The 24893-nt window shown below is 44.2% G+C and overlaps 1 protein-coding gene across 1 annotated transcript in view; it reads right to left on the reverse strand.

Annotated features, from left to right (window-relative positions):
- Positions 1–1090: 1090 nt before the first annotated feature.
- The window catches only part of LOC101712794 (O-acyltransferase like protein-like), a 62339-nt gene continuing 38536 nt past the window's right edge, over positions 1091–24893 (reverse strand). The window contains exons 8-15 of the mRNA XM_004858465.4: positions 24420–24521; positions 18433–18595; positions 16949–17028; positions 14669–14782; positions 12560–12692; positions 9423–9609; positions 6643–6785; positions 1091–6347 (exon numbers count right to left, since the gene is read on the reverse strand). Of these exons, the coding sequence (XP_004858522.4) occupies positions 6225–6347; positions 6643–6785; positions 9423–9609; positions 12560–12692; positions 14669–14782; positions 16949–17028; positions 18433–18595; positions 24420–24521 (1045 nt within the window). The 3' untranslated portion in view covers positions 1091–6224. The remainder of the gene's footprint in view (positions 6348–6642; positions 6786–9422; positions 9610–12559; positions 12693–14668; positions 14783–16948; positions 17029–18432; positions 18596–24419; positions 24522–24893) is intronic.

Genomic DNA, 24893 nt, shown 5'->3' on the forward strand with positions numbered 1-24893 from the left:
TAAAGTGAAATAAATAGGACATGTGTAAATACCGAATAGTTTCTCTAGTGTGAGAAACTGAAAGTGTAAATAAGGACTAAAAGGTATAATAGATAATGTGAAATAGAAAGAAAAGGGGCAAAGGGGAAGGGTAAGTGGGAGGGGTAGGGGACAGGGAAAGGAGGGAATGGAATTAATATGAGAAAATAAAAAAAAGGAAACAAAGTCTTTGTAAATAGGGAAGGGTGGAGGGGGTGAAGGGAGGGCAGGGGAAGGGGGAAAATAAGAACTAAGAAAGATTATATAAAGGTGCAAATTTCCAATGATGAATGTCATTATATTGTATACCTAAAATGTACCAATAAAATAAAATTTTTTAAAGAAAGGAAATTAGTGAAATTGAGACTAAAACACAATACGAAGGATAAGCGAGTCAATGGTTCTTTAAAAGGATGGGAAAGGGATCTGAGGATGAGGGAGATGGAAGTGGAGGTAGGGAAATAAAAGGACCAAGATGTGATATGTATCTGTACCGATTCCCCCATGCTGAATGTATTTCCTATGCATTGCAAGCATACTAGAGTTTAAAAACCAAAGTACTGTGTACCATTTGTAAACACGTGCATATTAGTAAAAACAAAAACAAAAACATATGGGTGAAACTTAAGAAAAGGGAGGAAGGAAATGGGATACATGGGGTCTACAATTGTGTTTTTGATGATTTGTCTTTCAAACAAAAACATCAAGAGGGCAAATAACAAAATGTTAACTTATTTATAGTTGGGGTGGTGGCTATGGAAATTATCAATCCTTTCATTCTTTAGACCTTGAATGTTTGAATGTTTTCTATTATAAAAATTAAACATTTAAAAATAAATATGTCTGAAAAACATAAAACTACAGGCATTGGAAACAGGTGATTGCCCTTAATATAAAGGGGCCATAGGAGTTCTCAGGGGCACCAGGACTGTTCCATGTCTGCTTGTGGTGGTAGTTACACAACTATACGTATTTCTCAAAACTCACAGATGTGCTCACTTTTTAAAAGGTGAATTTTATTATATGTAAGTTATACACTCATTTTTTAAATTTTTTTTATTTTTTGCTACCAGGGATTGAACTCAGGTCCTTACACTTGTGCAGCAGGCAGCAAAACCACTGAGCTAAATTCCCAGCCCTATACATTCATTTTTTAAAAGAAAATGAAAAAATACAAAAAATGGTAGGAACAAAAGGTACAGAGTTAGACATCAATTATTTTATGAGGTCATTACTTAATGAAAAAAGAAATGCTACATAAAATTGGAATATTATTTGGGATTAATTTATTCTTAATCATAATCAATACATTTTTAGTTCAATCAATATTTGAAATAATAAGAATAAATGCCTCTATCTGTACTGCAGAATCTGCTGAAATGCCCAGCACTTTGTCTTTTCCTTCATCCAAAGCAAGATGCAAACTCAGACTATCCTCTCCTGTCCTGACTATCTAAATAAATTTAAAACAAGATCTCTGACATTCCTATGAATATTACTGAAGTCCTTGTAACCACCTGGCTTTCTTGGAAACATTTGCTTATTGACCAAGTGACTGAATAAAAGAAGCAAGAAGCACTTTGGGCAGCCCACTTCTGCTTTACTGTGTGCAGTGTCCTCTCTCTTTGACAGTGTGATGGTTTACAATTTTTCCTCTTCTACATGATTGCCTCTATGAATTTCCTTTAGTTTCACCCTTCTGGATGTCAAAGGCTCTTCTCTGGTTTGTGGGAGCCCTTGGTTGTTCTTCTCATGATGAAGAATGAAGGACTGAAAAGCCGACTGGAAGCTACAAGTTAGAGTGACTGACCGTTCCTGTCTGTCCGGCACTGAGGGCTGTCCCAAGGTAAGGAAGTTTCAGCTCTCAAACCGAGAAAGTCTCAGGAAAAAGTGGACTAAGTGGGATACTCTTCTCCATGTCCACTGTCTGAGTTTGTCAATGTTGAGCTTCACTGGGACATTTTGGAACAGCATCTTCATTCCATATTTCTAGAGTCTTCATCTTGGGCCAGTCAGAATCCCCAAAGAAACAATTTCCACCTCCTACCTGAAGAGCCAAGGCCTACTCTGCCAAAGTTCTGGCAGCCTCCATCATTCTTCAATTTTAATGTAGAATCCACATCACCTAATGTTCCCAGCATCCCTCAGTCCAGAGATCTCTCACCTTGGTGCACCAGCTCTCTCATGTCAGTTCACCAGCCTTGGCCACTCCCGTGTTTACAAGATGCCACCACAGTTCCAGATATCATGATCTGACAAAACTGAAGGAGACAAGAACAAAGTCTTTCCCCAAATGCCTTTAGCTTCTCTTCAGGCGAAACAGTCTTTCCCAGAAGTCTCCTGTGTACTTCTCTTTGCCTTTGATGGGTCAAAGCCGGTCACATACCCACACCAGGACCAATGACTGGCAAAGACAAAGAGGAGGAGGATGATAGACTTATACCAAAAATGATTCTTTCCCTTGGTCTGGACACATTAACACTGGAACAACATCAGAGTTTGCTTAGGAAGAGAGGAGGACCGTAAATGCGGGTCACTTACGGTGGCCTACTCAGCATATACAAGAAAAGCATTCACTTAACTCCTACCTGGAGTCTAGGGACTAGTTTCAAAGGCTTCTCACCTCTTCAAGTACCCTATAGTATGTCACCCTTGATAGTTGGCCCTTTTAGGGGAATGATTCTTATAAACTGGGAATATCTGAAACCTGGTTGGGAGGGGCCTATCAGGATGAGAAGCTTCCTGGAAAAGACATTTCAAGGAAGTAAAGGTTTCCATTACTGTGTCAAATAATGTTTATTAGGGCCAGGGATTTAGCTCAGTGGTTCTGCCCCGAAAGTGTAAGGACCTGAGTTCAATCCCTGGTACCAAATAATAATAATAATAATAATAATAATAATAATAATGTTTATTTAATACCTGCTACAGTACTTTGTTAGTCATAGTGGTAAGGGTTACAAACATGATGGTAAGCAGGACAAATGCAAAGAGAAACCCACTGTCACTCGGGCATCTTGGCACCTATACACTCTACATCCAAGGGAGATTAACCTATGTTAGAATGAGTGGAAATTCCAAGAACAGTATCAGTAACAATCTGTTTTCTTCTTTTTATTCTTGTAAGTTTTGCAAGGCTATGTTAATCACTGGAAAGCTATTTCCACGGGTTCCCGGGCTCTTGCCTCATAAGTAGAAGCATTTGGCAACCTGGCTGCAAAACTGCGTTGGCAGGTGAGTCATTTCCCATTAGAGTCCACCCACATTGGTGTGTTACCTAGTCAATGCCCCTGACCCTCAGTAGCTCCTCTGAGGCCTAATGAAGAGGATTGCGGTGCCCACAGAGCCACCAGGGGGCGCCCGAGGACCTCGAAGAACTTCAAGGTTACCCAAAAGCCAACCCGCCAGCTCTCCACCCCACTCCCAGTTGGCATGGTTTCCTTTCTATTTTTTTATTTTACTCTTTTTTTACTCCCCTGCTTTGTAACATGTGAAGCTTGACACCTCCCTTGCTCAGGTCAGATTCTGTCAGCAGAGACCAGGACTCAGGGAGATGTGGCAGATTCACTGTCAGTTGCTTCTCAGAGGATTTCAAGTTTCCTGCCCTTCCCACCCCTCAGTGATCTTCCTGCTCAGTGCAGAGCACACACAGGGATAGCACATTTTGTGCCAAGAAGCACCTTATAGTCCTGAGACCTTGCTCTGTACTTCGGTTATAAAGCAAATAAGGAGGAGCTGTGTGCTAGAAGCAGAACTAGACATCCACAAGTGTGGGCAGTTGATGTGAAGTTATACACCTAGGGAAACACTCAAGCCTGAAACCCTGGGCACCAAGATGTTCCCTGTGGCCTTGCGAGTGTCCCCTGTCTCTAGACCCCATTGTCAGAAACTGAGGTTGGGGCAGAAGCAGTTCACTGAGGCCTCCTGCTTCCTGGTTAGTTTGCGGGGGACTTATACCTGCAGTTCTGCTCTCTGCAGTTTCAGTTACTTCCAGTCAACCACTGTCTGAAAGTATTAACAAGAAAATGCCAGAAATAAACAACTCATAGTTTTAAATCACACACTCTTCTGAGTGGCGTCATGAAGTCTCTCACACCCTCACCTTCTCACTTGGGCTTTCGGACCATCCTTTATGCTGGGATGTGGCTCAGTGGTAGAGCACTTGCCTGGTACGTGCAAGGTCCTGGGTTCTATTTCCAGGGTTGATGAGGGGAAAAAAATCATGAACCATCCATTGGTTCAGGTGTATACACTGCCCACCTGCCCATTTGTCACTCTGTAGCCTCAGTTATCAAACCAAACACGGCAGTGTAAGAGTGCTTGTGTTCAACTAATCCTGGTTTTGCTTACTAATGGCCCCAAGAACAAGAGTAGAGATGCTTGGATTTGGATACTAAAGATCGGCTACAAAGTGCTTCCTTTGTATGAAAAAGGGAAAGTCCCTTTTTCATATTTTGAGAGACAAATCCACATTCACTTAACCTTCATTATAGCATATTGTTATAATTATTCTATTATTAGTTATTGCTTATTTCTTACTGTACATAATTTATAAATTAATTTTTATCATAGGTGTGTATATATAGGAAAAAGCAGAATATATAGAGTTTGGGACTTTCCCTGGTTTTAGACAACCCCTGGGCATCTTGGACCATAACCTCTGTGGGTAAAGGGGAATACTGTAGTTTCCTGAGGCTGCTGTAGCAAAGTACTAAAGCTGGGTGGCTTCAATGGAAATATGTAGTTCTCTCATAGTTTTGGAGGGCAAAAGTCTGAAATTGAGGTGTTCCCAGCACCATGCTCTCTCTGGGGGCCCTAGAGAAGAACCCCTTCCTGATTCTTCCAGCTGCTGGTGTTTGCCAGCCATCTTTGGCATTTCTTGGCTTGTAGATGGTTGTCTTCTCCCTAGGTTTCTTTCCAGCATCTTCCCTCTCTGGATATCTGTCTCTTTTCATAAGGAATTGGTCATTAGATAAAGGTCTTGTGCCCCAGTGACTTCATTTTAACTTAAGTACCCCTGTAAAGGTTATCTCTAAACAAGGTAACATTCTGAGAAACTGAGGGTTAGGACTTCAGTACATCTTTTGGGTGGAGGGCAGTTCAACCCACGGCAGCAACCACAATGTAGGAAAGACAATGTTCAAAAGCTTAGGATGACAAACTGTGTCCACATCACTCTGAGGTCCCAGGGTAAAGCTGCAAGTCTCTAACCACGCATGGTTGGCACATGCCTGTAACACCGGCACACTGGGAGGCTGAGATGGGAGAATCACAAATTTGAGCCCATTAGTGACTTACAGAGACCTTGTCTCAAAATAAAAAAAGAGGCTGGAGATGCAGTTCAGTATGAAGGCCCTGGGTTCAATCTCCAGTACTGGGGAAAAAGAGTTATGAGTCTATCAAGAGCAATGATAGACAATTGTATTGTGGAAAACTACAAATGGTGATTTCACAAATGGCAGACATCATAGCCCAAGTGAAAATCATAACCCAAATTACAATAAATTTGCTACATTTACAGACCATCTTGGATTGTTAAAAATAAACTCAGGGACATTTCTAGAGTTTATTTGAGCAATCATGATCAAGCAGCTCCAAATCAGAAGTGGCTCAAGAGCGCCACCTTTGGGACACAAGGGGATGAGAGGAGGCCTTTCCAGGCACAGAAGTAGGCGAAGACAACGTGATCGATTTCTGTTCACAAAGGCTTCCTTCTTTGTTCTCTCACTGGAAAGCTCCTATTTACATGACACTTGAAGTTCACTTGCTGCTCCTGATTGGTGGAGCTTAACTTCTGTTTTTCTTTACTATAAAATAAGCATTTACAAGAAATAACTCAAGTTAAGTCTTGGTTATGTTTGCAAAATGACCAAGGTTGAGGTCACTTAGGAGGGTCCACTGGCTTTGTCATTTAGGGAATCCCTTGGGCGTGGTCTCCATTGTCCTTTGCTTTAACACTGTGATCCTCAGAGGCAACCTAACTCCCAAAATATCCAGGTATTTTTGCTTAAAAGTTTCAACACAGAGTGATTATTGTACTGCTACAAACATTGTCATAGAGCTCTTTCCTACAGTTAAGCACAGAGAACTTGTACGTACTGGGTGTTCACAAAATCAGGTTCACATCCTCTCAGGAACACTTTACATCAGGAGGCTGTCCCTGCTTCTGCTCTTCACTATCAACAAAGGGCCATCCATGCTTTTGGGTTTCAGCCAGAGTGCTCAGGGCCCTGCAGGCACTGCTTCAGCTCCTGCCAGGGCTTCTCAATGAACAGTGTCAGGGCCAGCCCAGAGACCAAGGTCAGCACACAGTGTCCAGAGAAGAGATAGAACTGCAGGGAAAGAGAGCAACAGTGCACCGTTATACTCCATGATCTTAAAGTGCACCACACTGGCTATGTAAAATGGATCTGTAGAACAAACAGTCCCAAACATTAGAAAGAAAATAAAGATGTTATCCTGTGCTGAAACCCTCTCTCCTTCTCCCTCAAATAAAACAGAGAATAATAAGGCTCTTTAGAAAAAAGCAAAACAAAACAAGCTTCTATCAAAGCCAGTAGTTTGCTTTGTTGCTAAGAAAACAAATTATGGCATTACCCTAGAACTCAGGGTGGGGTGCTGTCTCACCACGTTGGTGTCGGTGTAGTGAATGGGTGTCTCCTGAAGTCCATTGTAGAGCATGATCAGAATCGGGTGCACCAGGTAGCAGGCGTAACTGATGCTGGACAGGAAACTCCAGAGGTCACAAGAAAGCATCTGGTTCACCAGACCTGGGGAAAGGAACAGTCACTGATTCATCAACCCCAAGCACCTCTCTGGGCTGATGAAGACCTGATATCCTGGAGTCTTCTAGTCTCCCCACTACCCTCACCCATGGCAATATCCTGGAAAGAAGGGGTTTCTTTCACATTTATTGCTATAGCCCCAGCATCCAAAACATTGCCTGTCACAAAACAAATACACAAAAGTATTTCATGTAATTAAATGAATAAGCAAAGACAAACTCATGGACAAAAGAAGCATTTGCCCCAAGTGAAAACCAAATAAGGTGAATCAAGATGTAACTGTGGAACACAACAAAACAAAGGAAAATTAAGTCAGCAAAGAGTTAGTGCTCACACAGGTAGGTCAAACGCACAGTAACATGCACTAAAGCCAACAGCACCAAACGCTCGTGGTCAGCTACAATCAACTCCCGACATAAGCTTCATGTTAATGCAGATCTCACTGGTTTTGTAGTTTTATGGTCACTTTAAAAATTCATTTTGGGGCCAGGGATGTAGCTCAGTGGTACAGAACCTGCCTGGCAAGCATGAGGTCCTGAGTTAGATCTCCGGTACAAAAAAAAGAAGAAAAGAAAAAAATTCCTTTTGGCTTTACAAGTGTGTATTATAGACAGAAAATCTGTATCTAGTTTTATTGTTTTACATGTTTAGGTAAAATTAGAATAAAAATAATTTAGGCCAAACTTAAGGATTGCTGAAAGTGGCAACATATCCCTGAAGAGTTTTAACCAAAAGAATAGCATGTACAGAAGATGTCTAACAACTCAGGAAGACAAATTTGTGTTTAACAAGACCTGCATGGTCCTTGTTGCTACGAACCTAAGATGGTTGACGTAATTATTTGAACTATCAAGATCTTTTCTAGTCCTGAGAGTCTCAATTAAAACTTTCTTCAACTGTTATTTTTTTTTTCAAAAGATTGAAAGATGTTTTCCAAAAATTCATTTAAACACTCACCTCCTCCATTCACTTACTACTCATTGATCTTGACATCTTGTAGAAAGAACTGGAGATATAAATCGATCATCAGTTGTCCCTATCATTGGGGGTAGGCTAGTGACAACACACTTTTGATATATTGCTCAAGAATAAGCAAAGGGACTCATTTGTCACTTAGATGAAAAGAGATGTCACTCTCACTCAGACTAATGATTGAGGGAATTTACTAATTCCTTTGTAATGATAAGGCTAAAATTTGTTTAATTATCACAACCAGTCATTCCTCTCTCGTCCTTGGCTAGCCAGTTGTTCTTGACAGCAGCAAGACTTCTGTGTGCCCTAATACCGTAACCTGCCTCTCATGGGCCTGTTCCGAGGCTCTGATCCGAAGCAGTTTTCTGGGGTGGGGAGGGGTATAGAGCTGTGGTTATGAGATCTGAAGTTTCCCATGAATACAGATACATCACTCAGAGAGAACACAGCCCACTTCCTGTTCAGCATCATTTCCTCATATAAGGGGAAGCTTTTTAAATTGTAATATTAAAGAGCAAATCTTTCATCATTTTATTAAAATACTCAAAGATTCAAGAATGATTTTAATCAACATCTCAGAGGGGGGATATTGTGCAGAAATGAAGAGCATTGGCCTTTGACTCTGCACTTGGTCCTGGGTGCATTTTCCAGCTGAGCGCCTTTCACCATGTGGCTCCATCTCCAGGCACCATTGTTCTCACTGAGAAACAGGAACTGGTTACCTACCAGTCCATCTCAGAGGAGTGTGGTCACTGTTACCTGGAGTCCCATGAGTGACATTTTCCCCAGGACCTGGTACATAGTATGTGCTCGATCAACAGGAGTTGTTAGGATCAACTGTTTTTTTCTTCTTTAAGCCGTGATTTCCAGCCACCTTTGCTGAGGATAACTGGTTTCAGTGCACAGGCTCAGTCTGAGCGTACCCTGGTGCTGTCCCTGGAGGGTAAAGCTCCTGTGCCTCCCCCAACTCAGCTCTATGGCTTCAGGACTTCTGGGAAGTTTGGGGTCAAAGCCTTTTCTAGATGCTGCCCGCCAGCCTTCATCTGCCATTTGCTGACACCACACGTACCCCATTCCCACTTCATGCTTAAACAAGGAAAAAGGAAGGAAAGCATCAGGGATCTTGAACATACAGTATCTCTCATCTGAAAGAAATTCCTTTCTTTCCATTTACATCCTTGATTTACCGGACTCCTTGCACACCAAAGCTGACTCAGTTTCCCCTTTGGAAGAGGATCTTGGCAACATTTATGTCTCCTCCATTCAGACAAGGAAACTGAAGCCCCAAAGCGTGGCTACCAGAAGTCTTCTTGTCCATGGTACTAAATTACCCTCTTTTCTCACTACACCACTCTGCCTGAGTCCTTTTGTAACCTCTAAACTAGTCACTGGAGAGACCACAAGTTTTTCTTTCAGAACCATCATTTGTACAGAAACCAGTATAAAAACTGTGCAGAGTGTTTTCCCCAAGTATACTTTCAAATCAATGTTTCTGAGTCAGTATGAATCATTCATTAACCACTCCAACAGACAGAAGCCCCTCTGAGTATGTACTTTATTTTAAATGTGTCACCTTCACAGAGACAGGATATGACCCCAAGTGTAGAGCTCACCTTCCTCCATAGGTAACATAGGTGTAACACCTCCTACCTCCATAGCCTTCTTGGCAGGCAAAGATGACCCAGCCCACGGCCACTGCCCACAGGGTCCGGTGAAGAGCCTGGTAGACTGCAGCAGCCACAGAAGAGACAGCAGAGATATCATCCATTACATATGCCAGAGCAACAACTGCAAACAGAGTCAGTAGGGAGAAAATCCACCCCAACAGGGCCTGCACCTATGCGGAAAGGAGAAGCAGTTCACAGCCCACGTTAGCCACGTATGTCCTTTTGCATAAACTCCCTTTTTAGGTGTTATTTCTGTCACTTCAGATCTCTATGTGTGAACCTGTTGTTGCACAAATCTGACTAAAATGAAGGTGCAGATTAGTGGTCACCAGGGATTGGGAATGATCTGGGAGAAAGGAAGGTGAATGACTGTAAAGGATGGAACGAGGAGGCTACGTGGTGACAGAAGAGTTCTGCTCCTTAGTCATGGTTGATACATGAATCTCTACATGACACAACATTGTCTAGAACTACACACATATACAAGGGGTGCAAGTCAAACCAGTGGACCTAAGGTCTATGGATTGTACCAATGTCAAGTCCTGGGTGTGAATGTGTACCGTGGTTATGTCACATGGTACCAGAGGAGGAACCAGGCTGAAGGTACATAAGACCTCTCTGTACCATTTTGACAACTTCCTATGAATCTATTACCATTTCCAAAGAAAACTGAGAGAAAAAAGTAAGTAAAGTACTGCTCAAGTCCACTCCCATCAATGCCCCTTATCCAAAGAGGGCTTCTTGTTTGGTCCTGCCCTCACCCTAAATGTGAGGGCTACAGTGTATAGCCCCTGCCTGGGCTACACCTTAGTCACTGGGACGTAAAATGGCTGGAGGATTAAGAAAATGGAGAAGTTGTCTTCTCAGAGAGCAGCCCCATGATTTAAATGCTACTACTGGCTCTTTAAGGTCGTGCCACCTTTCTTGACCTTTGTAGACCCAAATCCATCTTCCCAGGCTCTCTTTCTTCTCTGTATTCTAGTTCTGCTGTGATGGTGCCTCCCCTGAACTGAGCCAACATTTTGTCTCTGAGACCATGCTGGGTCCCCAGGTCCTACCATAGTTTCTGGCTACAGAGAAAGAAAGGTGACCTTTAAGGCACCGTCAGCCTAGGATCCCCTTTATACCTTGGCTAATTCCTTGGCTTCTACAGACCTGTAGTCTTACAAAGTACATCCAAGATACATGTTCCCTTCCTGTCCTTGCCTGTCTGTCTAGTCAGGTCGGCAGGGAGCATGCCATCTCATTCCTAGCACATGGCACACACCAGCTCCCTCTAGCTCAGACTCTGGCTCCTTATTTTCCAACTTCTAAAGGTTTGAGTTGAGTCTATCCAACCTTTCTACATTGTTTCTCCTGCTCAGCTTGGCTGGATTCTACCTCTGTGATTTCTGGTCCTGACACGGGCCCTGGAAGTAGTTCCCCAACGCTCCTTTTTAATCTTAGCTTTTCTCTTTCACTCACACCCATTTTCTCCCTGGCCTCCATATAACCTGGACTATGTTGAAATGACTCTGTTATAATCTACAACTGAACAGTGCATGGCTAGGGAATATCATAAGTCTAACTTATAAAAAAGCCACACAGCCCCTCTCCATCATTTCCATCTGGATAAATCCCGTCTCTTGTTCCTGCCATGAGCAATACAAGGTTCTCCCCATGCCAGGGCTTCTTCCCTGAGAAGCCTAAATGAGGTACACACAAGACCAAGGCAAGCAAATGTGGGCCTATCAGGAGCTGTATCCTAATAGTGCAATAGGATTCCTGGTCTCTTTTCCATTGGGAAACAAATTATTGATTCATTTACTTATTGAACATCTTCAGTGAATCAGAATATCTCAGAACCAGATGCTGGAGATTAAGAGGTGTGTAACAGATGGTGTGTTCAAGGAGCTCACAGTCTCTGGGTAGAAGAGTGTGCTACCCTGTGCTAAGAACAGAAATGGATAGAACATGGTGGATTAGGAAGAAGAGACACAACCTGGCCAGGGGTGGTGGGGGGATAAGGGAAGACTTCCTACAGGAGAAAACTCCAAGTGAGCTTTTAAAGCTAAACAGAATTAAGTCAGAGGAAAGGAATGGGTATTGAGAAAGCTGGAGAGTAGAAAAGCATGTTCCAGGCAGAGTGGGAAGCATGAGCAAACACATAGATGCCAGGATAGTTTGTGTGTGAGTGGCGGTGAGCAGGTCAGTGTCATTGACACACCATACTCAAGGCAGATAGCAGGAAAAAGATGACGCTGGAGAGACAGAGCCTCATTATAGGGACCTTGAGGACTTTCCTGAATAGATCAAACTTTATCCTGGAAGCCACTGAAAGGTTTTGCACAGTTCAAAGTCACAGCCAAGTAGCTTCTAAAGTAGATTTGAGATCAACAAGGCTGGAGGCAAGTAAACTAAACTAGGGAAGAAATCCAGACAAGACATGAGAAAATCCTCAACAAGATCAGTTAGAGAGGCTCAGAGAGGGTGGCAGGAGAACCCATCTGCAGGGCTTGTGGTTGCCTAAGGTGGGGGGAGTGATCAATAAGAAGATGGCTTGCAAGTGAACCTAGGCATCCAACTTGAATAGTGAAGTTGGATGGTGAGCCAGAATGATTGCCCACAAGGGCACCAAGGAAGGCAGTATGTGTTCAGGGCCCACATAGAAGGCAAAGTAACAGCTTCTTCCATTCTAAACACCTCATATCCTAATTCCCAGATGGAACCATCAAGTAAGATGAAGAATCCTGTCTATAGAAACCACAGAGCTTGTGCTATTAAAAATCCAACTCAACTCACTACCCCCTCCCAGAGAGGACCTTGTCATTTTCATTTCACTGGGTGTGCACGCCCAGATCACTGGTTTCTCTGGGTCTGTACCGAAGCTCTGTGGAGGAGATTCCACCGGGCTCCAAATCTGGAGTTTCACAAGGGAAGCTCCGTAAAGAGAATCAGAATTTGGCAAAAGTAAGTTTGTCCCATCTTTCACCGTGAAAAGACATCCACAACACACTACAGCACAATAAAGTACCTAGCGATCCAGTTCCTTCTATCCAGGCTTGGAAGAGCTTGGACAGATGGGCCACACCAATCCCACCCAGACTCTTTCCCTTAAAGGGAGGTATGAAGAAACCATACCTTAGTTTTAAGAATGTTCGGCTGATGGTTTTGATGCATGAAAATACTAAAAAAGAGGCCCACAAGGAATGGTCCACACCGGCAGTAGGGTTTGGTATAATATTCCAAGAAATACAACACAGTCTCTTTTTCACTGAAAAATATAAGGAAACAAGGCCAAAAGTTATGTTTGATCTGGGCATAGGAAAAGGAATCCCTGCAGTGTCCTCTAGAGTAACCATCAAATCCAAGGATAGATTTGGGGCACATTTGTTCATTTCCTCCACAATGGTCCACAAATGGTGGCCTCACGATCATGCCTTGGGTCCCAGTTGGTTTATTCAGATTCCAAGTTCCTTTGGGCCCCTGGACCCCAGATCCCAAGGAAATATTATGACTTCATCTTTCATTTTAAAGAGTCAATTCTGGTGACTGATACATCAGGATAATTCTAAGAATGTGGCACCAGAAGAGACTGTCCTAGAGAAAAGAGTTGTAAGAGGTCCAGGCTGGGTCCTTAAGTGAATACCAACAAGTATTCTTTGATGCTGTGATTTCCAAGGTAAGGTCCCCTGACACCAACATCCAAATTCATACCTCCCCAAACTTACTGAATAGGAGGAAACTGGTGGTGAACCCAGCTGTCTATGCAGTGACACACCCTCCAGGTGACCCGATACCCCTTGTTCGAGAACCAACATCTAGAGATTGCCTGTCACAGGCAATGTTCAAGTTGCACCCAGGCCCACTGAATCAGGATCTCTGGGCATAAGACCACAGAGGAGGACTATTAAAGCTCCCCTGGGCTTCCTAAGTGCAGCCTAGATTGACAGCCACTGCTTTAAATGTATCTTGGTTACCCCAGAAGCTAGAAGCAGTCTTAGCTCTGAATCCCATCACTGTCCATGCAGGGATGATTAGAGGCAGGAAAGTCTCCTGAGGATTAGTGAGTGGTTCTTCAGCCAGGGCTTCCCATTAGGATCCTCGGGAGCTGCCGAATAAGTCAGTTGCCTGGGCCCCACCCCCAGAGATGCTGATTCAATCTGACAGAGGGAAGGATGGAAGCATTCAGAGTTGAGAACATCCAGCTGAAAGTGCATCCAAGGTTGAGAACCACAGGACTAGGCATGTGAAAGCTTCCTCCTGGGTCACCTGGACGTGCTCACAAAGGCAGACGACAATATATGAAAAGAGTTTAGTGTTCTGTCCAGAAGGCTTGCAGTGTAGCCATTCATTCATTCATTCATTCAATCAGTCACACATTCCACCACTCACAAATACATACTGAGCACTTACGTGCAGGCACTGTTCTGGACAGTTTTATATGGGGAGGACACCTGCTCTGGGAATGTGACATTTGCAAAGAAATCTGGAAAAAGTGAGGAAGAAAGCCCTGCAAAATCTTAGACTAATGGAAGAGTATTCTGGGCTGAGGGAACAGTAAGTGCAAAGGCCCTGGAGTCTGGGTTGGGGGCAGAGGGTTAGTGTGTTCAGTGAGGCCAGGGTGGTTGGTCTGGGGTCAGCAAGTAGGAGGGTGATAGGTGAGACTAGAAGGCCACTGGAGGAATTTGAGCAGATGACCAACATGTGTGATTTTCATTTGTGTCACTCGACTGCTGCATTGAGACTAGACAAGCCAGTAATCATATTAAGTAATACTTGTTTAATACACGGGATGATTATTAGGAAGAATCATCATCCATAACTCATTGAGGAGGCAAAATAGAATTGTAGGTAAGGTTCTATGTTCAAACCACGCCTATACCACCTAGTATCTGTGTGATCTGGAAGAGTTTAACCCCAACATAAGCATCAGCCTGCATCTTATAACGGAGCTTCCAAGCAGATTTGCTACTCTAGAAGTAAACATTTCAGCCACGCGGGGGCACTCCTTCCTCTGAGAAGGATTTCAATGGACAAATGACTTCAAGAGGACTCCCAGAGGTTGAGATGTCGGGAGGCAAAATACAATCAACTTTCTCTTCCTGGCCGAAAATTCCACGTCCAGATTCTTCACCAGCGATGGGCACAGTGCAAACAGCCTAGCATTCCGCAGCCCTCCCTGGGAGATCCTGGCCCCAGAAGGGCAGACGAGGGACAGAGAGGGGTAGGTGTGAACCGGTTAGTTACCTGGCTGCAGATAGAGACGCCACTGGAAGTTTATAAGCCAGGGTGAGCATTGCAGTGACAGTGAAAGACAACAGGAACAGCATGGCCCCGAGCAGGACAAGGACATGTTTACTTCTGCAAAGAAGAGAGGTCATGAAGAAAAAAAAAAAAGAGAGAGAGAGGAAATGGGGAGGAGCGGCCCTCAGTTTGCTTCACCACAACATTTATGAAGGTGAGGATCAGAGGAGCCTCTGCCACTTGCTTCTGAGAGAACAGGAAGGGCTTGTGGAGGGGCAAGGGGAGCTGGGCTGGGGTGGGAGAGGCCTTTTACCTTGACTCTTTACTCATTATGTGACCCTAGATGGGGCCTTGAACTCGAGTTTCTCCTTCTAGACAGGAATGATAATAACATTCTTGCCACCACACCGAAGCTTACCATGCTTGGGAATGAAACCATGCCTGGGAAGGTCCCTTGTCATCTACAACACACTATGTGGACATGCACGGTGGCTGATTTAGGAGAGAAATTAATTGTTCAACACAGGGTGGGGCAAGGGTGGACACAGGCATGCACTCCAAGGATGGAGGAGGGAGGATAGAGTAGGAAGGGACCCTGGAGTCCCTGACAACCTGGAAGCAGAGTCTGAGACAAAGGCCTAAGCATGGGTAATCATGTGGGATTCGGAATAAGGGGTAGGAAACAGGAGCAGAAGAGCAGGAAAAGCCCATACAAGGGTGTGCTCTCAAAGTGGCCAATGCTCAGTTCTTCCAGGATGTTCTGCAGAGCCTTTGGACCTGTGCCTTAGAACTGTCCTGAGGGATGAAAGAGAGAACTTTCTCAGTATCTTCTATTCCACCTGGGTCAAGTGTGGCCCCATGCAAATTGATTCCTCCACACTTCAGGATTCTGCATGTGTGAGAACAGAAGGGTCCCTGAGAGGGTCCCAGTTGTAATACTAAAAGGTTCTGGCTAAAGAAAGAAGAGATTTAAGGACATTGGCTCGGCGTGAGGCACTGTCTGCTTGTACCGGATCAGAATTGTAAGGGCTGGGACTAAGTGAATCTCCAGTGATGTAGAAATGTCAAGCACAGGTCTCTTGAATTTTAAAAAGTATTTTATCATTATGATTCAAAATCCCCAAAGATATTCATATCCTGACCCTAAGAAATATCAGAGTTGGAGACAAATGTTTGCCATAAAAATATTCATCAGGCCATTATTGATGGAAGCATAAAATTGGAAATAATCCAAATGTTTAACAATGGGAGAAGGTATAAGGAAATTGCTGTATAAATCACTTAAGAAATGGAATGTTACACAAACATTACAATTATGTTTACTTAAATTAAAATAACATAGGGAAATGCATATGCTACAAAACTATCCAACAAAAGGTAGTAAAGTATATATGCAGAATGCTTTCATGTATAAAAAGCTAAGCAGAAAAAATATTAGAAGAATAAGCACCAAAATATTAACCATAACTTCATCTTGCCTTGAGTGACAAAGGACTCCTGTGGTGAATAGTCACGCATGAATATTTCCCCCTTCTCTTAATCCTAATATTTTCCAGTGTTTCCTACACTGAACAAAATTGAACAAAATTATTGTTGAATTACTGATATTCTAACAAAAAGAATAAAAATCTCTTAAAATATGGCATGAGTAATCTACAAACTATAAACCTCCCCGTGAATTATTGAGGCCATAAACTGCTTCTAAAACTAACAAAAATCAAGGTGATAAATATCCAGCGTGAGGAAGCAGCTACACTGTTACATTGCTGAGGGCACTGTAAATTCACTTCATCCTTCCCAGAGAGCAATCATCTCACACTGTGTAACAAGCACCACAAAATTGTTCCTACCCTTTGACCTAGTAATTCCACTTGGAAATATGCCCCAAGGCAATAACAAGGAGAAAAAAGTAGTGTGTTCAAAGATATTCATTGCGGTGCCATTTATAATCATGAAGAATTGGGCACGATCTAGATGCCTAACCATAAAAAGGGCATATAAATCCTATAACTGGCAGGTATGCAGGTTATGTCAATAGTGGAAATGTTTATAAGAACAGTTGGAATGAGGTACTGCACATACACTGATTGTAACTGCAAAAATGCACTGACTTGAGTACAACAAAGATTGGAAGAGAATGCGGGAGAAGGTAAATGGTAGAGGATGCAGTACCTCCTTTTCTGAAGTTAATTTCCTTAATTTAATAAAAAGCTGCTCTACACAGAGCTGCAGTTTCAGGAAAGAGGCCACATGAGGAAGAAATCTTGCCTGGGTTAGACTCACTTTCCATAGATGAAGATGAACACCGGTGTTATGAGATGGAGCTGGAAGTCGTTGGCCAGGTACCAAGTCCAGCCATTGCACTGAAAAGAGAGAAGCAAGGTGGCAGGTGCACTCCATACTGTCACCAGGAGAAAGAGCTCAGTGGGAGGGGCTGGGGGACTGCCTTGGGCAGAGAAGGAAATTTGAGTTCCAGTTATTTCACATTCCTCATCTTATCCATCCTTGAACAAGCCTGGATAGTGGATATCATTATTGCTATTTTGTAACACGGAGATTCAGACAAGTTCTCTCTTTTGTTTGTAGAAACCAATAATAGCTAGTTTTCTGGGCCAATTGTGGGAACTGAACTCCTTCATGTTACAGGAATGTATGAGGTTATCCTTATGGTATGGTTGAAACTCAGAGGGCTCAGCCTTGTTCTCTTCCCGTGCCTGGCCCCCACCCCCAGCTCTAGGTGGAGAGAATGTGTTCATTTGGCACCAAGGCCTGGCTCCAGATGCACTTTTGTGGGAACCGCAGAATTCCCATGCCAGATTGACATGGGATTGTCTGACCAAAGCCACATGGTTCTACAGACTGACCATACTTGTGCAAAATAAGGCAGTGCTTCTATTTTGTCTTCCATGTGGGGAAATTCCTGTAGGCAATTCTGTTCTTTGGACCCCAGAGTCCCAGGGAGCCCAGACTTCTCTGACAGAAGAGGAAGCTGTGTCCACAGATCGAGACAAGCCCTCGTGGTGGGGAAGAGGGTCAGTGGTTGGGCTCCAGGTCCCTGGCACCTCTCCTTCCAGGTAGGATGCATCTCGAGAGGAGACTGGCTCCTGTCTTTGCAACCGGCTCCTACAAACGGTCCAAGCCAGTCTGCATCTGAGAACACACAAAGCTCTTGGGCACTAGCCATCTTGGTACTAAGTGGTAGGTGCAATCAGTAGGGACCTGCCACGCTTTAGAAATTTTCTTCTCAGCCCCACTTTCAAAACATATGAGGAATTGGTGACATGATTTAACTTATAGCTATTTCACTTTCTATCACAATGAGTTCTTTATGCGGACACGGAGGCTTTGGGGAGACCATGCCATTTCCAGGTTTTGTGCCTGTAAACCTACCTTGTCAGGTCTGGCTTGAGACTGAGTAGAATTCACCATGATGAGAGTACAGTGTGATATTCCACCCCAGTAGAGGATCTTTGTGCACAAGAAAGCAAAGTGGCCTTCCTCATGGGATGACAGGGACTGGCTCAGGAACCACAGTAGAGTGGGAGCAGCTGCCTCAGGCAGGACACGCATGTAGACTGTCACCCCTCACTAGCACTACTGTGACCCATTGTCTCTGCTTCCAGCAGCTTCCCTGGGCATAAATGGGCAGGGTCGCATCTACCCCTACTCCCAGAGATGGGCCTCAGGTTGGCCCTTGGAAAGTTCACCAGACCGTGTGATCAAGATACCCTCTTTGCACCCATCTGCCCTAGCAACTGGAGACTCACCGCATTTCGAACCAACACAAAGTTATTCAGCAGCAGCAGGTTTGTCCACCAAGCTTGCCGGCAGCTATCCCAGTGGAATTTGGGCACTTCCCAGACAGGTCCCCAGGGAACAAGAGAAAACAATCCAACCAAGCACACTGAATACAGGTGAAGAGGCTGCAACCTGGCAGGAGACAGACGGGAGACAGAAGGTGACTGTCCAGGAGGGTTCCATTCAGTCCCCTCTGTGGGCATGTGGTAGATTGCATGGATGGCAGCCACTTCCCTACCAGGCCTCAAGCACCCATGCATTCAGGGATTCAGTACAATTTGCTGAGCACCTGTCATGTGCTGCTGTGGGTCTGCTGATGAAAAAGTACTACGATTTATTGCGCAAGTCATCTAGTCAGTCACTGTGATGGGAGCTTTGTAAATATTCTATCAGGCAGCTCTTACTTCCATGTCCTCTGAGATTAGAGCGCAGAGAAGTGGGGGCAAGTTGCCCATGGCCACCCAACCACAGAGCAGCACTAAGATCTGACACCAGTTTGTGTTCTTTCCACATGGCTCACTCAGTAGAAACCCCTTTCCTCTCCATCTTTCCCTTTCCTCTTTTTCTTCCTTCCTTCACATCCTTCCTCCCTCCAAGCAGGATACGAAGCAGCTACAATGGTGGTGAATGAGGCACAAGGGATCTAGAGCAGTGTGGCTCAAAAGAAGTAGAACTGTAAGGCACAACTGCCACTCATGTAGCATTTTCTAGTAGCTGCATTTTGAAAAGTCAAATGGCACGGGTACAATTAATCTTAATGTCATTTATTTAGACTAATATGTCCAAAATATCATCATTTCAAACATGTAACCAATATAAATTATAATAAGCCATTTTATGTGTCCTTTTACTGAGGGTTCGGTTGCACAAATACATTCAGTTGGCCACTGGTGTCTGTGGCCACATACTGAACGGTGAATGTCTAGGGTTTGGAAATGAGGATGTGGTGGGGAGGTGCATACAGCTCTGGCATAGATTCTGGGCAGTCTGGAATCAGATCGCTCTTTTATTTGTTTTTTTTTTGTACCGGGGATCGAACTTGGGTCCTTGCACTTGCACAGCAGGTGGCGATAAGATCGCTCTTTAAACATTTTGAAACTGGATGTGATGGTGCATGCCTGTAATCTGAGCATTCTAGGAGGCTGAGGTAGGAGAATCACAGGTTTGAGCCCAGCCTGGACAATTTAGCAACTTAGCAAGACTCTGTCTCAAAATAAAGGAAGGGCTGGGGACGCAGCTCAATGCAAAGGTCTTAGGTTCAATCTCCACAACAAGGGAAAGGAAAGGAAGGGAAGGGAATATTTTGGCATGCTTTTCCTGGTATGTAGAATCCAAAACTTTTTACAAAGGAAGAAAAAGATGACATGAAAGTAGGAAAGAGATTATTATTAGATAAGTGAGAGGAAATCGATCGGGGGGGGCATGCAGGAGAAGGTAATGGGATGGAAATGATCAAATTATATCATATACGTGTATGAAAGTTATTGAAACCCAATATTTTATAAAAGTAATGTGCACTGATAAAAATATATTTTAAAATTTATTTGGGGCTGGGAGTGTAGCTCAGTGGCAGAATGACTGTTTAGCATGCACAAGGCCCTGGGTTTGATCTCCAGCATCACAAAATAAATAAATAAAAATAATACACTTAGAAACTCAAGGTAGTTTTCACCCAATGAGGACAGAGGAAATGACCCCCAGCACCTTTAAACATCTGGGTGAGGGGTCAGGCCCAGGTGGGGTGTGACAGATGGGAGCTGGCAGGACTTGTAGTGTCTCCACTTAAAGGTGTCCCGTCCTTCAGCAAGGTGGCAGAACAGCACCAAGACTCTGGTCTGCACCTGTGGCCCAGACCTGTTGAACTCTCTGTCTCCTTGCAGTGACATCATCCTACACAGAGCAAGGCCACTGGGCTTTCAAGGAGCTGGAACAGAGCTGCTGACCAACGTCAGAAAGAGTAGGCAACTGACTGTGATCGTTAACTGTGGTGTCAACTTGCATAAGAAGTGCCCAGCTGATTGGTTTATAACAGTTCTGGGTGTGTCTGGATGATGGACTCTTACTGAAGAGGGAAGACCCACCCTGGGTGTGGGTGGCACCAATCCATAGGCTTGTAGTCTGGGAGAAATAAAAAGGGGAAGAAGAAGGAAGTCTCGCTTCTGCTTCTTCAGAGAAGCTCCAGTCTTTGCCATCGCCTTTGGACATCCATCTCCAGGCCTCCAGCTCAGACTCTCCAGCCTTCCAGTTCAGATTCTTTGGCTTCCACTTTTGGCTGGACCCATCAGACCTCCAGCAAGCAGACAGCCCTTTTGTACTCTTTCCCACTTGACTCTGCAGGCAGCCATTGTAAGCCTGCCTTGTAAATCCTAGATAGTGACTATGTCAGGGTGCACCTTTCCAGATCAGCTCACATGTGTGTTTGCTCAGCTAGCAAGAGCCTCCCTGGGCCTGCCTGGGCCTGCCTGGGTCTGCCTGGGTCTACCTTGCTGGCCATCTGACCTCATGGCTACTCCTGCAGGCCTCTGTCCCCCACCTCCTTGAACTCCCACCTGTCACCTTCTTCTCCCCAGGGGGGATTCAGCCCTGCTCCTCTCCAAACAGTGCATGGGACAGACATCATCAGGAGGTAGCAACCTCCTGCCCCCACAACAGTGTTCCCAGCTATTGTGCACCCTCCAGTCAGGATGCACATTAAAATGAGAGCTCTGTATCAGGGGTCCCGAGGGGGCTGAGGCTGCTGGGAGGGACACTCCTTAAGTTGCAAGCCTACAGGAAAAAAACAAAAAGTGAGTTCTAGTTTTGCCTAAATTGTGCTAAATACAGCCTAAAAATGTATGACTTCTCCTTTTCCCTCTTGCATCAAAGGTGGGTCATGATGGCACTGCATTTGTCTAGCATGCACAAAGCCCAGAGTTGACCACCAGTACTGCCAAAAAATGGGGGGGGGGATTTCTCTTTCCTAAGACTTTTTGAGAATCCAATGAGATAAAAGACAACCTTTGAAACATCTGTAGTACCATAGAGATGGACATGTACTATACCTTTAGCCAAGCTTTCAGGAGGATTAAAGTCAAAGAAGGTTTTTAAAAGTGGCATCCTGAGACTAGGAGTATAGGAGTGTAGCTCAGTGATAGATCTCATGTCTAAAATGTGTGAGGCCCTGAGTTTGATTCCTGCACTGGGAAAAGGATAAAAACACAACAAGAGGATCCTAGCCAGAGTCATGCAGCTGTGAGAAGCAGGCATCCTCACACTTGGTGGGTGGGACAGTAAAGTGGAAAACATCCATCAAAATATTAGATGCACCCAACCACCATCTCCACTGCAGGAATTTACCCCACCAACACACTCACCCACATGTACATATATGTGAATGCACTGTCTTCTTGTCGAAGAGAGCAAAACATTTGGAAACTCCCTCCATGCCCACTAATGGGTTCAGGTGAAATACATATTGGGTCACCCACCATACAGTGCCATAGAAGCCACCTTTAACATCAGTGATGCCTTGCAGGTGGACAGGGAATATTCCAACACCTTATCATTAAGTGAAAAAAACACATGCAAAATAATGTAGTAAGATAGTGCAATCCTACTCGTGGGGGGAGAAACAGTGCTTATAATTCCATGTAAAGTTTCTGCAAGAATTCACAGGAAACTGTTATCCAAAGTGACCTATGAGAGGAGAGACTGGAAGAGGACTCTTCATTAGAGTTACAACTTTCCACTGCAGTTACACATCTTTATCATGAGCTATAAGAAAGACAAGTTTTTAATGTGGCTCCTAGTTGGAGTAATCATGCAGTTATAAGGCTCTAGAGCATGCACTGTCTCCGGTTCCCATCAGGTAATCTCTATTCTGAGTCATCCCTAAAAGGTGGGTTTCTGATGTTCTTACAATTTGTGGTAGGTCCTGCTTTCTACCTCTACTGCCTCACAGCCTGCTTTCTGCCCTGTGGCCAGAGTGACTCTGGCAAAATGTAAATCTGACCATGGTGAGACCTTCCAAAGGCTTCTGTCTCAGAATAGCAGAGCTCCTACACCAGCCCAGGGCCCCACACAATCTGCCCTCATCCCTCTCTGACTTTGGGCCCTTCCGCCTGCTCGCCACATTGCTCACTGCACTACAGGGAACACCTTTGGGCTCTTTAGGGGTCTTCACACCCACCAGCCACAGTCTGTCCTCAAGACTTCACTTCCCCCTGCATGGACTGTTCTTCCTTCACAGCATTTTCTTTGCTTAGAACATTCCTTTTCTTCTTTCAATAGGGGAAACAGTGAGTCCTACCAGCATGAATGAGAATATCCAAAGGGTCAGGATGTGGCTGCTTTGTCTCCACACAGCTCAGAGCTGGGGAGTCGGGACTGTGTGTGCATGGTGCCGCTCCCCTCCAGTTCTCAACAGAGCTCGTGCGCAGGTCAGATTTGTTTCCTTCCTAGCTCCCACTCAATCCTTTCCAGAGTTCTCTATCTCCAGAACGCCATCATCCACCATGTTGCTCCAGCTGGGAATTTTCACATCCTTGATTTCCCCCATCCTTGTTCCCATTGCCCATCACCAATCTAACCCTGCTCTCCTGCCTGGATATTGTGATAATTTCCCCAGTGGGTGACGCACCTCATCTTGCCCCACAGCATTCCCACCACCCCGCTCCCACCTCATGCTCCTCCAGCCCACACCTCTGCTTCTCTGTCCTGACTCCTGTGCAGCAGGTTTCCTGGGCACCCCTGCCATGCCTGTGGATGCCTTTCCCCACCCCTAGCTGACCCCTGCACTAGTCCCTCTCCTCCAGAGAACCTCAGTGCAGGACAGCTACTTAACCCCAGGCATCACACGCAAATGACTCGAGGGGAATGGGCAAACTGTTCTTGCTGGGACAAGGGCTAGGCTTGATAGAGCTTAGAAGATCATGGTGAAAAGAAATCAATAAAAGTCTATTTCTTAGCTCAACCTCATCCTCATCCTATCTGAAGGAAAAAGTAAAAGGTAGAAATAACAGCAACAGTAAAACAAAAGCTTATGTTTATTAAGGACTGAATATCCATCGGGCACTTTTCTAAGTTCTTTACCTACATTATCACATTCAGTCCTCACAAGAGCCCTGTGAAGTAAATGCCATTATTTTCTCCAGTTCAGAGATGAGAACACTCAAGCACAGAAATTCTAAAACACTTGAAGTCACACGGCGGCACAAAACTGAGCCAGAGTATGAGCTCATCAGAACTCTGGAGCCTACTCTTGCCCTCTCCATGTTACGAGCCCTGACGATCATTTCAGCTGTTTTGTGACCGTGCAGTGTACCAAGATGGGCCTGGAGCTGGAGCGATGAGAGCTGGATTCCAGCCCAGCAGTCATCATGACTGAGAAAATGCATACACGAGAGAACTGAAGTTTCCTCTTGTCCCTTAACTATGACTCTCTCATTGAATCACTGCCATTCTGCTGTCACAGATTCTAAATTCTGTGCCTATATGGAGAGTCCTTCTGCTTCAACCAACCACACATTCCAAAGAGAGGGAGACCAGCATTTCCTGCCTCCCCCTCAGCAGAATGACCATTGTCCCAAGATTTGCCCAGCTCCTTTCCTGATCATATTTTGTCATTTGCATTAATCCTCTGATTTATAGGATCCATTGTCTACTAACTTGCAGCCATACTAATTTTCCTATAGAGTTCATAGATTCTGTGGAAATTGTCGGTACATTTATTGAAATCTGTTTCCTATCAGCTGAAAGACAGTTTTTGCCAATGAGACACACCAACTCTCATAGCATTTGTCTTACTGGAATTTGAACCCTAATAAAACAGCAAAAACCAAATGTTTTTAAGATAAAAAAACTATCATTCTCAGTTTGTCTTAGGAAATTCTTTCAAACGTGGATTAAACACTGAAAAAATAGTAATGAATTATTGCATAGCAAACAATTAATTGAAAAATTATATAAATGAACCTACCTTATAAGGCGATTGAAAAAGTATCTGAATATGACCTTCAAGGTTATTCTTTTGTCTGAATTCTGATGCATCTTTAGAAATGACCTTGCACTTAACCAACCACTAAGAGAGAAAAAAGAATTACTTAGCAATAATACAGTTCACTAGTTAATTGATTAGGTTGTCTCACTCAGGATAGACTAAGTGATATTACAGTAATAGAACACCGCCAAGTCTTATAGCAACAATCTCCCCCCCCCCCGCCCCCCTTACTCACATAACATACTGATGGCCTGTTGCTTGGTTTCTTCCTCACCATGGGACCTGGGTTGATGGAGCAGCCACTATCCAAAAGTTCATCAGTGACCACAGCAAAGGACAAGAGCATTCTGGAGAATGCTCTCAACCCAACAATTAAATCTACCAGCCTGACAGTGATATCCTTAAAGTTCTTAGCATAAGACTTTAAAGCACTTTGCATATAATGACAATTTG

Source organism: Heterocephalus glaber, unplaced genomic scaffold, assembly GCF_053883595.1.
Source record: "Heterocephalus glaber isolate CG9 unplaced genomic scaffold, H.glaber_assembly_v1.0 deba00000331, whole genome shotgun sequence".
NCBI classification, from domain to species: Eukaryota; Metazoa; Chordata; class Mammalia; order Rodentia; family Bathyergidae; genus Heterocephalus; species Heterocephalus glaber.